Here is an 18,555-nt window from a genome sequence, read left to right on the forward strand (position 1 = left end):
TTATTTAAAAACTTATAGCATTAAAGAAGACAACAATTTCAGGAAATTGAAAACAAATGCCTTTTCAATGTGACAAATGATTCTGTAGTTCACAAGAATCTAGCCCTGCATCTGAGACTCATACTTTGGACACACTTATCAACATCATGAACTGGGCCACAATTTCAGTTTTAGCATTAAATACTATTTAGATTGTATTTGTTAACAGTTGTCCATTTAAGCTACAAATACCTAATTTATTGACATTTGTGTGATAATTTAGGTTTCTTCCATGTTTAGTTTTCCCTAAAATATAGTCTTATAGTGTGTTTGTTTTTATTTGTTAATTTAGAAATGCAAAGTAATGTTTCAAACTCTATCCTCTGGGACAGGGCTTCAAACTAAATAGTTTTTTGTTTTTTTATTATGTTTCTATAAATAACGCACGGACCATTTAATACTGAAGCATGATGTTGTTCATACTACATAAAATACATCCTAAATAGTTTTCAAACTTTAAGTCAAACAAGGTCAATTATAATTGTATTTTATGGATAAATAAAGTACACTTCAGAAACTGAAAGACAGTATGAATTATTCATGCTTTTAAAGTTTGTAGTTGATGACAGCTAATGCATGACGGTGATTTTGGTCCTGTATAGCTTCCTGCTTGACTCAGAAGTGATTGGATCACCAATGTAAACTTCTCATAATTCCTCACCTTACACCAGCATTAGTTTTGTAAAGGTCAATCACTCTCATTGTGGGTTTTCTTTTAAAGAAAGACCACAGCCTGGATTCCAGAACTAGCGCATCCAATACAATAATAATAATAATAATAATAATAATAATAATAATAATAATAATAAATAATAATACATTTTATTTTTATACCTTTCATGCAAGCATCTCAAGTTGCTTTACAGAATTAAAATAGCAACAATCAAACACAAAATGGAGAAAATGCCTTGGTACAGTAGAATATAAAATATAAACAGATAACTAGTGATATAGCGCCAAAACAATACGATGCAGAAATAAAATAGCAACCAATACCAGTATTCCAGAATTCAAATAATGTCCAATTACATAATAATACTTTCATATTATTAAAATCAATAATGTTACATCTAAGGTGCATGGTCATTTATTTTAAAAAAGTTTATAAAGAAAGGATTGTTGGGAACTTTATGGGTTCCTATGACTCTTGTACAACCTTAACATGTAAAATTCACCCTAAATGTAAAAATGATCTTTGCTCCTAAATGTAAACAAATTACCCCTAAATGTAAAATCATCTACCCTAAATGTAAAACCATTCAAAACTATGAACAGCTCTCAACTTAAACACTAATTGCTATACCAAAAATACCTAAAAGCACATTTTACATATGGCAGAGGTGTTTTACATATACCAATAGATATTTTACCTCTGGAATTAATTATTAATTAAAATCTAACTTTTTTTTTTTTTTTTTTTTTTTTGTTAACAAAATTAATTATTTTATTGTTGTGTCAGAAATTAATTGTCATAAGAATAATAATAAGATTATTATTATTATTATTATGTTTAATCATGTGCAAATAATCCTCTAAAACATATTTATTTTTAATTGTTTTAAATATGTGCAGTTATGTTGTAGATGGACAATTTTGATGTAATATTGGTGTGTTTAAAAAAAAAACTATTTTAAAATCTGAAATAATAATAATAATAAAACAAAAAAGAAAAAAGAAAACATTTTTGTTAATTAAACAGAATATAGAAGCCAGTAATAAAAAACAGAATAGTGGATCCCTTGGTATCAGTAAATATATTAACCAGGGTAGCAGGAAGGAACAGTGAGGTTGTTTTGAGTTCAAAAGCAATGTGGCTCCAGTGGAGGAGGAATCAGAATCTCAGTCCCGGTTGGTACAACATTAATTGTGTGTTTTGGAGGATTTTATCGTCTGATCAAGTGTGACTGACCAAGTGTAACTGAATTTTAGTAGGTTTTTTACATCAGGTTGATTTTACATTTTTAGGTTGTACCCCACCCCCACCCCCCCCAAAAAAAATGCTATTAAATGCTATTGTAAATTACTCATAATGTGTAAAACATCTATCCTCTATGTAATAACCTCAGACTAAATGTAAATAACTCATAATGTGTAAAATGTCTATGCCTATATGTAAAATGTTACCCCGATATGTAAACAGTTACCCCTATATGTAAAGCACCTCTGCCTATATAAAAACATTATTTGTTTTTTATTGGTATAGCAGTTAATGTTTAAGTTGAGAGTTGTTGATAGTTTTTAATGGTTTTACGTTAGGGGTATTTTTTTTTTTTTTACATTTAGGGGGAGTTTTACATATAGGGGCTGTACACCCTGTTAGATAAGAGTTTTAACTGAAGAATGTATACTATAGTATTCAAGCTTACAAGTTAAGGAAATGACATTACAGGTTTATTTTTACTTTACCTAAAGTCAGATCCTATCCTTTTTCCATGTTCTGGTTCTCCTGGGTCAGGACAAGAATTGGAAGCCTGTTTAATTCCGCCTTCATTCACTATAGAAAAAAAAAAAAAAAAAAAACAACAACATACACAGGGAACAATATACAATATAATAAAATAAGCAAAATAAACTGAGGAATGGTCAAGTTTGTGTGATTCCAGAAGCACCAGACATACTGCAGTCCTAAATAAGGTTCCTCTAATATAATGCATGTATCTATTATTTATCTCTGTTCAATAATTAGTGTGCATAAATGTAATGGAAATTCTTGATAACTTTGCTTTGATTAATTGACGTTAAAGTTATTCTAAAATGTATGGGTATTGGCAACACTGATATTGAAGGGTACTAAAAAAAAAAAAGCAAAAAGTAATACCATAACAACTGTTATGGTCCATCATACATTCCAGCTTTGTATAAAACATAAATATCATGTACTGTATATAGAGTACAATATTACTAGTATCATGAGAAATGCTACGGTTTGTTATATCAATCTCTATACAGTAGAATGAACTCCAGATGATTATAATCACATGCCTACAGAAGTCTTTTATTATTTCTAAATGTGAAACCCTACAGCGATTGTCTGAATTGTAAAAACTTATTGTATCTTCAATTTCTATTCTTCTGCCTGACCAACAGCTACGGCACAAAATGCATGGAAAATGTATGTACATTTCTGTGCACACATCTCTCTTAGGTGAATGATTTTACTAATCTTCATGATACAGTATTTATCATCACACTTGTAAATTAACCCCGTGTGCTTTTGGCAAGAACGCTATTGCTGCAACTAAAAAAAAAAAAAAAAAACAAGTCTTCAAATATCTAAAAAGAATATCGCCTTCAAATGTATCGTCTGCATGACTTTTTCAAGTGAGAAATACATTCCGCACATTGGAGAACTGGATTTTATATCTCACAGAAAAAAAAACGTCAAATTTGAAGGAAAATGAAAATGTAAAACTGGATGAATTGCTTATTTTTTATGCATGGATCATCTCTAATCTTTTGATTCTAACAACAGGATTCATTTTGATTGAAATATGACCGTATTTTTCAATGTCTACATTATAACGAATATATGATGTGTAGAAACATTTTCTAAATGTATCTGGAGGTGTAAATAAAAATGATTTAATAATTATGGTCAACTGACTAAGAAACGTTTTGTTTTTCATGTGGTTTTCAGCATTAAAAAAACTATTATATTTATACATTTGTCCATTTTTCAGTAACCTTTTAACAAATGTAAATTGTTGAATAATGTCTGCTAAATGATCTGATCAAACTATGTCTTCTAAAAAAGAAATCATAACTGTTTAAGTACTTGACATAGATGTTTTAGTCTAAACACTTTCCTTCTGAAGCATCTGATGGTATGTCAGTTCTTATTTTCTCTATGAATTATCTAATTGAAATACTGCGCATTGATATTCACTACCCTGTTTTCACAATCAACTGAGATTTTTTTTTTTTTAATTTGAAGATTAAGCTTGAGTATTTTTTTTTTTTTTTTTATCACGTGACAGCTTGACAGTATTATACTATGTACAGTCTATATTATGTACATATGTATAGACTGTATATACCATCTGTATTGGTATGTGTATTTTATTTGTTTAAAAAACATGTTTTTATTTTGAGATGAAGTGCATAACATATTCATATTATTTTTTTGGTGTTGTTTGTACCATCAGCAAAAGCAAAATTAAAATGTTCATCACAATACGTAAAATGCGTGCTCATGTCAAGACTTAATATTAATCTCTATAGTTTTTCACCTAATTATGGTACTTTAGTAATTTTACATAACACATTGTCAAGACTTCCGTTAAAAACAAGAAGGGAACAAGAAAGAGTAAGAATAATGTAACTGAATACTGCATGTATATATAGAAATGGGTAACGAACAACCATCTGTATTTCAGAAAAAATGTCTCGAGTAGGTTTTGATCGATTACTTTTAACACATTAAAACATCCACCTTTTTCAGCCATTAGTCCATCTCATGAAAACTCAATCACGTGTTTAACAGTTTGTGGGAAGCTGTGAATAGTCCTCAAAACCTTTTAAACCCTGTGTCAGAAATAAGCACTCACTGAAGGATGTGTCTTCTCAAAGGCCCCATTGATCATTTTTCAAACCCCAGTGCATCTCCAATTTGTTTAGCTCCTAATAACCCTATTTGTCACCCCCTCCCCACTTTTCTTCTTGGTCCAGTATTCTTCTAGCACATGTTGTCATTTCTCAGAATACAATGAGGCCATTTTAAAAACGGATTGGTTCCTCTTTACTGGGTTTGTACTGCTTGATACTGCAGTGTCAAACAACTGCACTTTTCAGAAGGAGTCTTCAATCTTCTGTAATAACATTATTAAGTACTGAACTTTGATCCTGTTCTGTATAAAATAAGTGGATCACGCACAATTTCTTTTCAAAGTCTGACAGATGGTTGGTGTCAAGGATGGAAATATTCCAAGTCAGATTATTGCCACAGATGTCAATTTTCCTTTACAATATATAACTTTCAGTCATTTTCCTTTTCTGACTTTAGATACCCCTGTGTTATACTGATATACTGATATAATCTTAGGAACAAATAATTATATAGGGTCTATGAAATATACTGTAAATATTAGGAACTTCCCTTACAGGGAACTTTTTCATGGTCATGTATTATGACTAGTTATCTCAAGAAGTATGTTTGATATGTAATCTGCTTATATATATATATATATATATATATATATATATATATATATATATATATATACACACACACACACACACACACACACACACACACACTTTACCTTTAATATATTAAGGTAAAGTAGTAGACAAAAGGTTCTACATTAATGGTGAGGCAATACCAACAGTGTCCGAGAAGCCAGTGAAAAGTCTAGGGAGATAGTACGACAGCGATCTAAAGGACACAGTTCGTGTGAGTTCCACTCTGTCTCAGCAGAGTGGGACTTTATGGTAAAGGAATACTGCAGCTACCAATCTCTGCTCTAACCGAGGAGTTTAAGTGCGCCAAAGTCCAACTGGAAATGACATTAGTAGATTCATGTGACAAATGCGTAAGGGAAGCAGCACCTGTGTTGAAAACTGGAAGAAAATGGATGGCAAAGAAAGCTATGGAAGATGCTAAGGCTGCCCATCAAATCGGATATATTATGGGGCAAGTTCAGCATGGAAAAGGAGGTTTTGGTCTCAGTTCAGCTCCTCCTACATGGCACAAGGCAACCCCAGTTCAACGGAGGAAGCTGGTAGTTAATGAGGTACAAAAGTAGGAAGAGAGGATCAGGTGTGTAAAGGCCATTTCCCAGGCCAAGCAGGGAGAATGGATGAGGAGGGAGAGTGTGGAACAATACAAGATCGACTGGAGATGCAGATGGGTCACATTAGTTTACTACAAAGCTACATCTTAGTTGGTGCTTATCTTGGCGAGAGCCGAGTTCAAATCAGCATGAAGTTCAACATCTACACTCATGTAATGGAAATCTTAAATACAGTGCCATGAAAAAGTATTTGCCCCGTCTGATTTTCTGCATTTTTTATATTTTGACACTGAATGTTATCAGATCTTCAACCAAAATCTAATATTAGATAAAAGGGGCTCTCAGTGAACAAATAACACAAAATGTTGATACTTATTTCATTTATTAATTAAAGTTATGCAACACCCAATGCCCCTGTGTGAAAAAGTAATCGCCCCCTTAGACTCAATAACAGGTTACGCCACCTTTAGCAGCAATATTTAAAACCAAATGCTTCCTGTAGTTATTGATCAGTCTCTCACAGCGCCGTGGAGGAATTTTGGCCCACTCTTTCATGCAGAACTGCTTCAACTCAATGACATTTGTGGGTTTTTGAGCATAAACTGCTCGTTTCAGGTCCTGCCACAACATCTCAATGGGGTTTTGGTCTGGACTTTGACTAGGCCATTCCAGAACTTTAAATTTCTTGGTCTTCAACCATTCTGACTTGCTTGTGTGTTTCGGATTATTGTCTTGCTGCATGACCCAGCTGTGCTTCAGCTTCAGCTCACGGACGGATGGCCTAAAATTCTCCTGTAAAATTCTCTGATACAGAGCAGAATTCATGGTTCCTTCAATGATGGCAAGTCGTCAAGGTCCTGATGCAGCAAAGCATCCCCAAATCATGACACTACCACCACCATGCTTGACCATTGGTATGAGGTTCTTACTGTGGAATGCAGTGTTTGGTTTTCGCCTGACATAATGGGGCCCATGTTGGCCAAAAATTTCCACTTTTGACTCATCTGTTCATAGAACATTGTTCCAGAACTCTTGAGGATCATCCAGGTGCTTCTGGTCAAACTTGAGACGAGCATTCATGTTCTTCTTAGTGAGCAGTGGTTTCCGCCTTGCTACTCTGGCATGAATCCCATTTTTTGCCCAGTGTCTTTCTGATGGTGGAGTCACGAACACTGACCTTAGCCAAGGCAAGACAGGCCTGCAGATCCCTAGATGTTGTTCTAGGGTTCCTTGTGACTTCCTGGACAATTTTACGCCTTGCTCTTGGAGAGATTTTGGCAGGACGTCAACTCTTGGGAAGATTCACTACTGTCCCAAACTTTCTCCATTTGGACAATATGGCTCTGATTGTGGTTTGGTGGAGCCCCAGAGCCTTCAAAATGGCTTTGAAACCCTTTCCAGACTGATAGGCATCAACAACTTTTTTACAGCAGTCTTCAGGAATTTCTTTTGATTGTGGCATGATGTGCCTCTAGAACCTGTGAGCTGACAACTTCACTCTGATGGTAAGGGCCAAAGTTAATCAGATTTATATTGGGCAGGGCTGGCCCAAATCAGGCCTGATTGTTAACCAAAGTATTCAAACAGCTGACCCTAACTATCCCTTTAATTGGGTTGAGTTAACTAGGGGGGGCAATAACTTTTTCACGCCTGAAGATTGCTTGTTTGATTACCTAGCACACCAAATAAACGAAATAAGCACCAAACTTTGGTGTCATTTTTTTCTCTCAGACTCCCCCTATATACTACTACAACCCATAAAAAGACTGACCAAATTTAATGTGAAAAATGTGCAAAAATGCAGAAAATCAGACAGGGGGCAAATACTTTTTCATGGATATATATATATATATATATATATATATATATATATATATATATATATATATATATATATATTTGTGTTTGCTTGTTGATAATGGCAATTCTTGCTGCCCATTTTGAATCGATTCTTGCTCAATTTCAATGACACAATCTGAAAATATATATAGTACATAAAAAATAACGTGTTTATTGAGATATTCTTTATATTACATTCTGGAGATTTGAATTATATCTAAAGTAGAAATGTAGTCATTTCAATTTAGATATAAAAGCCATTCAGAGAACCGTGAATAACGTTGAGAAATAGCTACGTGAATCAGCTGAATCGGTTGTTTTATGACCTCTTTGTGAAGAAACAGTAAAAGTATTTCACAACAGCACACATTTGCTGATAGTGGACATAAAAAAGCCATCTTAATATTGTAAGCAGGCCTCTAAGTGTGCCTAATTTTGTTACACATGCAACCAAAAAAGTTGTTGGTGCAACCATCAATTTTGTTTAAGGTGCATGTGTGCGACCAATTATTTCACAACCTCAAAAACTCATCAGAAGTTAATGTATTTATTTATTTTTAATGTGTACCAAGATTTTTCAATGTGCGCCTAGATTTTTTTAACTTGGGTGTACATGTGCACCTAGGAGAAAAAAATTGCCTAGATCACTAATAGGGCTTTTATTACACTGACTTGAGTGCCCACTATAAAGCCTGTTCATGTTAAACAATTAACAAAGCACAAAGGGTCATTTTATATACATGGAAAATATATATGCATGGGAATTCAATGGCCTCTATAGATACAGTGTTAGCCTTGTGTTATATAGTGGTATGTGTATCATTTAAAATGGGTGCTTTATGACTGTAAAAAAAGATGATATTAAGTATTTAGGATTGTATTACTAATAATGAATTGTCTTTCTGCAGCACCGGAAAGTGTTAATGAATATGTCATGCAGTTGCCCCACAGGCATGGCTCAGTATCCAACATGTTCAAGCATGGAATGGGTGGGAATCACTAATCTTAATGATTTTTTAAAAGCTAATCTTAAAATTTAAGAAGACAATAAAAATACATCTCTTTATAGTGCAATAGCCCAAAAAAAGAAAAATCTGTACCCTGTACAAACACTAGCTTTCCACTCTAAAATGCAGGACGAGAGGCCCTATACTGTAGTTGTCCCTATATTGACTATAATTTGACTGGTATATCAAACAATCAGCCAGATCTAACAGTACTTGGTTTGTAATATCATTGCTAGGAGGCCTTTCTGTATTTAAAAATGGGTTGCAGTGAGTTTTAGCACGTACACATAAGGAAATGACTGCAGGAATCAGTTGGGTGTGATAAACATTTTTTTGATTGTTTGTAGCTGCTTTATTTTGTAAGGTCAGAGTCCATTGGTTCTCAACAGATTACTCTTGGATGGCCAGGTACTCCTGCTAAATGCACGATTTTTGTCCAGGTGCCTGAGCAGACTGTTCCAAGTTGAGAATGCACTAATACACAAGGTCAGCGCATTCAGCGGTCATTGAAAAGGATATGAAGCACCTTCAAGCTCCTTCCCAACTCCTTAACCTTAACCCAACTGAAGCTTTTGTCGAATAATTTTATGAGATAACCCTAGTAAGGAAACCACCCATAACACATTTCAGCGATTGCAAGAAGCATAACTGCAACTCTGGTCAGAAACACTGATTTGTATTATGCTACTATCATGTATTATACATTTTGTAAAGTGTATATGTATATATATATATATATATATATATATATATATATATATATATATATATATATATATATATCACACACACACACACACACACTGTATAGCATGTATTATACATTTCTCTGTGTTTAAAGTATTACCGATTTTCTTATTGTTACTGCATCTTGTGAAGCGCTTTGTGATGGTGGTCCACTATGAAAGGCGCTATATAAAATAAAATTTAAAAAATGCACTTGATAAAAACTGAAATTGTGATTCACGCTCTGGTATTATTGGAATACTCTTTTTTTGTTGGACCATGCCTAACCGGCTTCAGGCAGTTCAAATGGTTCAGCACAGATACCAAGTACTAAAATCAGTTATCAACCCCTTCTGAAGTCCACTGGCTGCAGTAGAAAATATAATTGATTTAACGCATCACTTATCTGGTTCTTTAAGGCTTTGGTCCTGATGATTTTTGGTCAGTATTTAGCCTTAATATATTAATGGACAAAGGCAGTAGAATATACTGTAAATCGGTACTTCCAAATCTAGCCATGTCTATATTTGATAAGCTCTTTGGTCTGCAGTAATTTGTGTTTGTAAGCAAGTCTAAATATACTTACACATCAAAGACACTATGAAAGAATAGACTGTATGACACACTGAAGTGCAGCAGACGTGACAAGGATTTACATTTGTCTTGGGCTTTTAAGGTATTGTTTTTTTTTTTTTTACAAAAAGCATGGACAATTACCTACATTGCACGTGCTATTACACTGCTATCAGCCTTCTAGCCCATATGAACAGAACAATATAGGGTTATAGGACGGCAAAAGATGGAAGTGTCCAATAGAAGTGTAAATATCATCCTTACACAGATGCTCATAGTCATACAGATCTATTTTATACTGCTTTATTATTGATATACAACTTCTATAATATAAAAATCTAACTACTGTATATTTGTTTTCTAATCAATATCAACCTTTCACCCATTGTCATTTTTAGTGAAAAGAGGGAAAGAGCTGATGAAGAGGATACTGTTAAGTGGCTGTGGTAGTTGGATGATTATAAAGTCAACTTTTTTAAGTTGCTTTTCAGTTTGATGGAATCTCTAGAGGTGACTTAGGTGTGATTTTTTTTAAAAGCAGGTGATGTACAACCACACTAATATGGAGAATAAAAACTCAACATGGTACGATTGATGTTATGAATTGAGTTTCTCTGGTATGTGTCGTAGAATACAGCAGGCAAAATGTGCACCTACAGTGGGGCTGAAAAGTCTATACAGTCTGTAATCTTTGATAATATTCCAAGTAGATCATATACACAATCATCTGAATGAACAGCAAGGCGAGTAGAGGACTGGTTTGACATCTGGTTTACTTGTTTTTGCGTCTCTTTTTGACACCCAAGTTGAATGCGTGGTGATGATGGGTGTTCATAATAAAGTGGAAGATAAATATGTGTTGTTATTTTAACTAAAATAAAATACTTATTTAAGCCAAATACTAAGTATGCAATGCTGAATGGGTGTTTAGCCATAAAACAGTTACCAACAACAAATACTACTTTTAGAGCAAAACGAACTGGTGTGAGGAACATTTTATTTCTTTCAGGTGTGTTTGTCTGTGGTGGTAGTGGTATGTTAGGTCTGTGTAACTATAACTTATTAAATGTAACATTTTACGGATACCTAAAAAGACTTAAACCAAAAAGTTAATTTTGAAATGTATATGGTGATTATAAAAAGAAACTTAAACAGATTGGCCTAGTTAAATAAAATATATTGTATCTAAAAAGTAGAGTTGTGTGCTTTTCTTGAAAGGCATATTTCTAAATGCATTAAACTGGAATCTACCTTCCTGTTTAAGCTCTCAAAAATATGTTTTGTTTCAGTCAGTAACATGAAAAGTTACAAAAGCAGTTTCTAAAGTGTTGACATTTAAGTAACTAAAATTGTTTGTGTTCTTAAAGAACAATAAAACAACAAAAAAGACAAAACAATAAATCCCAATACTGCACAGCTTTACCTTTTTTGCTTTTCACATAAAATGCTTAATTATAAAAAGTAGAAGCGTCAATACTGCACAGCTTTACCTTTTTTGCTTTTCACATAAAGCATTTCACGGGGTTATATATATATATATATATATATATATATATATATATATATATATATATATATATATATATATATATATATATATACAGCTCTGGAAAAAATTAAGAGACCATTGCAAAATTATCAGTTTCTCTGGTTTTACTATTTATAGGTATGTGTTTGGGTAAAATGAACATTTTTGTTTTATTCTATAAACTACTGACAACATGTCTCCCAAATTCCAAATAAAAATATTGTCATTTAGAGCATTTAGCTGCAGAAAATGACAACTGGTCAAAATAACAAAAAAAAAGATGCAGTGTTGTCAGACCTCGAATAATGCAAAGAAGCACCCCCAGATCATCACCGATCCTCCACCACATTTCACAGTGGGTGCAAGACACTGTGGCTTGTAGGCCTCTCCAGGTCTCCGTCTAACCATTAGACGACCAGATGTTGGGCAAAGCTGAAAATTGGACTCATCTGGGGGTGCTTCAGCAAGACTGGAATCGGTCAGATTTGTCTTTGTGAAGGGCGCATGAATCAAGCCAAGTACAAGGTTGTCCTGGAAGAAAACTTCCTTCCTTCTGCTCTGACAATGTTCCACAACTTTGAGGATTGGTTTTTCCAGCAGGACAATGCTCCTTGCCACACCGCCAGGTCAATCAAGGTGTGGATGGAGGACCACCAGATCAAGACCCTGTCATGGCTAGCCCAATCTCCAGACCTGAACCCCATTGAAAACCTCTGGAATGTGATCAAGAGGAAGATGGATGGTCACAAGCCATCAAACAAAGCCGAGCTGCTTGAATTTTTGCACCAGGAGTGGCATAAAGTCACCCAACATCAATGTGAAAGACTGGTGGAGAGCATGCCAAGACGCATGAAAGCTGTGCTTGAAAATCAGGGTTATTCCACCAAATATTGATTTCTGAACTCTTCCTAAGTTAAAACATTAGTATTGTGTTGTTTAAAAATGAATATGAACTTATTTTCTTTGCATTATTCGAGGTCTGACAACACTGCATCTTTTTTGTTATTTTGACCAGTTGTCATTTTCTGCAAATAAATGCTCTAAATGAATATTTTTATTTGGAATTTGGGAGAAATGTTGTCAGTAGTTTATAGAATAAAACAAAAATGTTCATTTTACCCAAACACATACCTATAAATAGTAAAACCAGAGAAACTGATAATTTTGCAGTGGTCTCTTAATTTTTAATTTTTTCCAGATCATATACTATATATATATATATATATATATAATATAATATATATATTGTAAAACGTTGCAACAGACCATTTGGTATACAGTACTTGAAACATGTATATCCTACCATAGGATGATATATGGTCTTAACCGCGAATAGGCGCTGTATCAATTAGTGTAAAAAAGTTAATCATATCCATTTCAATGCACCATTTATAACATGTTTTTTTGTTTTTTACTTTTCAGACACATGGACATGGACCAGTCTGTGATATGTGAAATGTGTTTTTTTTGAGCTTTTCCAACTCAAAGCTAGAACATTCTGATAGCTTCTGTCTCAGAATATATATCGAAGATATAGTATATAGATATAATAATATATTCTATAATATATATATATATATATAATATATTATATATATACATCAAAAGGATATTTTCCACAAATAATTAACAGTATTGTTCATACTTTTTCCTTAATTCTGACCCCTGATATAGAGTTATCATGCAATAATTATTGATGCAGTCTTTTCTACAATACATGCACAACGCATACAAAACACTGAAAGCCAGACTTAAAGGACTAGTGATATAACTTTGGCAGCTATGTTAGCAATACAGGAGATTCCTTTTCTTCTTTTCTGCTTATTACTGTATATTATTCGAGAACATAACAATCAAGGGAGAAATTCCAAAGTAATTTACGGTACTTCAAGGCAGCTTTGGTATTCTTAAATTGAATTCCGGTTTTGAAAAAAAATAAAAAATAAATGCGAATAAAAAGCGTTGTGAACCCCCCTTGCTGGAATTTTGACTGAACTTGTAGTCTCATAAATGAACTTAAAAAACAAGCGAAGAACCAATTAACACAATAAACAGGGCAAGTATGTTATTAAAGTTTATAAACGTTGACAAGAATTTGTATTTCGATGCATTAGTTAGCATGCATTTAAATCCATAAAATAGTATTATGTTGTATTGCTTGAGTAAATGTTAAACATTGCACAGAAATTGCACAAGACAAACAAACACATATGGAAAAAAAATATAGTAGATTCCATATTGCAGCATCCTAAAACCAGGAAGTATTAAAATATATGCATATGTATATGATTGCTTCTTGAATTTAAGATCTTGGGTGTGATTTCATATTAGTGTGGAAGTTTCCAGACTTACTTTAGAACGTACTGGAGTAGATGTATGGATATCTGCAAAGTGCAAAACCCCATTTAGCAGCTGTAAAGTCTGATTTTACCGGCCGCTAAAAATGCGGAGTACTGTATGTAAAGAATAATGTTCACCTGATGTTCTGCACCCACTATCAAATTTGCACTTTGCCATCATTAATCCATTACAATTATATCAAAATAAAGAAGACAGCATGGAATTGAGTGGGATTTGGATACTAAGCGGATGCAAACATTATAATGTGATGTAAGGATTTTGCCTTGCACTTAGACAATTGCAAACCTTTACACCTGTTATACAAGGTGCAAACCATTTTAGAAGCGAGTAACTAAGAGCTGTATAAAAGCATACACATGCAGAGACCTGTCATTGGCTTCAGGGTAGCTGCTGTGGTACACTTCCTGATGCAGCAACACTTGGCTCTTGTTGAGGTGAGGCAGGAACACGTTCACAGGAGAAGGGCAAGACGCCAGGGTCACTTTGTTACGGTGCTAAAGCATTATCATCTCACTCCGGAGTTTATCCTAGACCTAATAACTGAATAGAGGGATGCGCTAAACCCCAGCGTCAATCTAGGGATCGCTATCCCTGTGTGAAAGTGATGTGTTCTCTGCACTACTTAGCCACTGGTTCCTTTCACACAATAGTTGGAATGTCTGGAGAGATAGCCCAATCCATCTTTTCCTGTGTGCCGGGCAAAATTCTGGATGACATGCTAAAAAGCGCAGGCCAATACATATCATTTCCTAAGGATACTAGCATAACTGATGTTGGCTGAAGGTTTTCCAAACAACTTTGTTTCATGCTGAGTGACCTCAGCCGTAAGGACTCTCAGCCCCTTCTCAGAAAACTTTCCTTTTCTGTGTGCAAAGAGGACTTTGCTTCCCTTCATCTGACATATTTTTTGGTTTGTATTTTCATGCTCCTCCAATGTCATACAGCGACTACTGCTCTTTGTACTCCTAATTGTGCCAGCAGAGCTGCTAAATAGACCGATGCGCTAATTAAGACTCTTGCTATTTTAATTTCATTATTATTTAAATACAATCTTCTACATTATATGACCCTACTGAATTTTTACATCTATATTGATTTGATATGAAATAAACATGAATATGAGTATGTGTGGAATGTATCATTAATTGATGTTTATTTATTTAATATGAATTTAAACAGTAATAAAGTAATTACAGCACTTGTATTACACTGTTATTAATGGGCCTTAATATTAAGCATTACCCTTATCTGTAAATCACTGGTACCATGTGACAATTTTGCATAGCATTAGGTTATTACCATAACCCTGGTTCCCTGAAAAGAGAATGACAACCATTACCGAATGGGAAAGAGCCTCTCTGACCGTCAATCTCTGAGCAAATATACAAAAGCTGCCCTATCAGGGCCCTGCTGTGAGGGGGAAGTCCAACCCACCTCCTGCTGAAGAGGGACGTCCTCACAGTAGCACATCACCATTTTCTTTCGAAAACAGAGGTCAGCTGGGGACACGACTTCAAAGGGTAATGGTTGTCATTCTCTTTTTAGGGAACCAGGGTTATGGAAATAACCTAACATTTCCTTTCAATTCGAATGACAACCACCATTACTGAATGGGAAAGCTGTACCAAAGCTGTCGTGGCTCCAGATTACTGACAGTACAGCCCCACGGCAATAGCAACAGAGCCCACCTGATGCCTAAGGGCATGCCACCTGCAAAACTCTAGAGCCCAGAGAGGGTCTCGTTCGGTTTGTCACATCAAGGCGGTAAAAATGCACAAATGTCTGAATCCCTGTCCATGTATCAGGATTGCATAACTCATCTAAGGAGGCACCACGAAGGAAAGTCCACGAAGTTGCCTGGCCCATGGTAGAATGAGCCATAATGCGATACTCCAAGCATATCGCATCTGTCACCCAGTGTGCTAGACGTTGCTTCGATAGGGCCTGGCCTCTAGAGCGGGACACGTAGCAGAAAAACAGCTAGTTGGAATGTCTCCAGGATGCCGTCCTATCCAAACAACAGCGCAGAGGCCGAACTGGACATAGCATGTGTTGTCTACAGTCCTCCTCTGACTCGTGTGGAGGAGGTCTGAAAGTTTCCAAAACCACTGATTGGTTAATATGGAATGAGGATGCCACCTTTGGCATGGCAAAAAGGATGGATTTGTTCTTAATGTTACCCGCGAGTCACTTCCAGTGAAAGCCATATATGTGTCATCGATGGCCAGCGCATGAAGCTCACTTACTAGTATGGCAGACGTAATAGCTATTAAAAATGCCACTTTCAAAGAAACAGGGCGCAGTTCTGCTGAGGCCATGGGCTCAAATGGGGGACCCATAAGGGCCTGCAGAACCAGTTCTAGATCCCACTTGGGGAACATACTTTTCATGGGAGGACAAAGCCTCCGAGCCCCTTTAAGAAATTGCACTGCAAGTAAATGTGCCCCAGAGGACATCGAGTCAATTTTGTCATGGCACACTGATATTGCTGCCAGGTATACCTTCAAAGTGGACGCTGATTTTCCCGCATGAAACAGGTGTTGTAAGAAGGTTAATATCATCTCAATCGGGTAGATCACTGGAAAGTGACCTCCAGCAAGGCACCAGTCTTGGAAAACTTTCCATTTATATGAGTACTGGGTTCTAGTGCTCGCCGTCCTAGCAGACTATAGTGTTTCTACTACTGCATCTGGCAAACCTAGTCTCAATAGATGGCTCCGTTCAACGGCCAGACCCAGAGTTGGAGCTGGGCTGGGTTCAGGTGCCATAATTGCCCCTCCACTTGGCTCAGGAGGTCCTTGCACAGTGGGAGATGCCACGGCTGATCCAACAATCCAACAACATGTCGGAGAGCAAACCAGGGGCATCTCGGCCATCTGGGTGCAACCAGCAGAACCTGTGCTCTCTCCACCCTGATCCTCTCTAATGTCAGGGGTATTAACGGTAGTGGGGGGAACGCATACAAGAGCTCCTGTGGCCAGAGGGGAGCTAGCGTGTCTACTCCCAGGGGGCCCCCTGCTGCCTTGTTGTCCACACTGGGGAGGTGAACTGCCCTGATGAAACGCAAGTTTCTGTGCGCCCAGGACAGGAGTCTGTGCGCTGCGTGGTGAAGGCCAGGTGAGTGCAGGCCACCTTGGTGATTTATGTAGGCTACCACTGTGGTGTTGTCCGTCCGGACCAGCACATGTTTGTGTGCTAATTGCTGGCGAAAATGTGATAACGCCAGGCTCACTGCTTGCAGCTCTTGTGCATTTATGTGTGCTTGCTGCCAATGTCCCTTCCACTGACCTCTTATTCCTCTCCCGTTCCAGACCGCTCCCCAGCCCAGACTGGAGGCGTCTGTAGTGATCACTTCCCTTCTGTGAGGGGATCCGAGGGGAGATCTGAGGCACAGATTGCCGGGACGGAGCCACCACTCCAGTGACTTCCGGCATTGTCTGAACACTCGCACCAGCCGGTACCGATCTCAGACAGGGTGCACCTTGAGCATATTCACCCAGGCTTGAAGAGGGCGCATTCTCAGCAGCTCTAGTGAAAGAATTCTCGAGGTGGCTGCCATCAGCCCCAACAACCTTTGATATAGTTTGACCTGTAGGACAGCGTCCTCTCTGAATAGGGAGAGTGTGGTCTCCAATGACCGAATCCTGTCTTCTGCCACTGAGGGAAGCATGCTCACAGAATTCAGTTTGATCCCCAGGAACACTGTGGACTGAGACAGTACGAAGTTGCTCTTCTGTTGATGTATTGAGAGCCCTAACTTCACCACATGATCTATGACCTGTTTTGTGTGCTCCTCTGCATGCTTTTGACCGCGTGCAAACCAACCAATCATCCAGATAGTTTAGGATCCGAATATCTCGCAGCTTGAGTTGAGCCAGTGCTGCATCCATGCACTTTGCAAATGTGCGAGGCACCAGCGAGAGACCAAATGGCAGCACGCAGAATTCGGACGCGTTGCCTTGAAAGGCAAAGCGCAGATATTTTCTGTGCGTGGGACGAAACGGGACGTGAAAATAGGCGTCTTGCAGGTTGACCGATGTGAACCAGTCGCCCAGTTGGACAGACTGGAGGATACGCTGTGCTGTCAACATGTTGAACTTCCTCTGCTTGAAGAAGAAGTTGAGGACCCTGATGTCCAGATTTCTTGTTGAAAGAGAATCACCCTCGCTGGTTCGACAGTGATGAGGAGCACACCCTTGAAGGGTGGCGGACCTATGCGGAATTGCAGAGCGTATCCATGTCTCATAGTCGATAGCACCCAGGAGTTCTGGGTGTAGCTTTGCTATGGGTCGTTGCCGTTGGTCTGTCCGGTTGTAGGGGGGGTTTGGTGGTAGCCGGGGCCCCTCAGGGGCGGTCTCACTTGGGCTTGGGAGGGGGCGGATCTTTCTTTGGCCCTGGCTTCAGTCCCCAGCTAGAGAACCGATTACCCCTGGCCTGCGGTGGTCCCCTGTCGCTGGTCCTGCCTCTGCCTCTGCCTGATTGTTTACTCTGGGGTGGAGGGTGGTGTTCAGACCCTTTTCCCCCAGCAGGCTGTGCATGCCACCTTGGACGCTAACTGTAAGCTGGAAGGCGCGAGACCTTTGAGGAGACCTCCGTGGTCTTGTGGGACCTCTCAAGGCTCATATCAATGGTCACCCCAAAAGTCTGCCCCAGTGTAATGAGGGCATCCAGCAGCGCCACCTTCTCGGTCTCTACGACCTTATCTTGCGTCAGCCACAAATGTCGGCGAGCGGCCATCATCACCGCCAGC

The 18,555-nt window shown here is 37.3% G+C and overlaps 1 protein-coding gene across 1 annotated transcript in view; it reads right to left on the reverse strand.

The window, feature by feature from the left end:
• The window catches only part of LOC121313274 (CUB and sushi domain-containing protein 3), a 514,488-nt gene that overhangs the window by 238,202 nt on the left and 257,731 nt on the right, over positions 1 to 18,555 (reverse strand). The window contains exon 8 of the mRNA XM_041245642.1: positions 2,446 to 2,533. Coding sequence (XP_041101576.1) covers positions 2,446 to 2,533 — 88 coding nt within the window. The remainder of the gene's footprint in view (positions 1 to 2,445; positions 2,534 to 18,555) is intronic.

Source organism: Polyodon spathula, chromosome 3 (assembly GCF_017654505.1).
Source record: "Polyodon spathula isolate WHYD16114869_AA chromosome 3, ASM1765450v1, whole genome shotgun sequence".
Taxonomy (NCBI): domain Eukaryota; kingdom Metazoa; phylum Chordata; class Actinopteri; order Acipenseriformes; family Polyodontidae; genus Polyodon; species Polyodon spathula.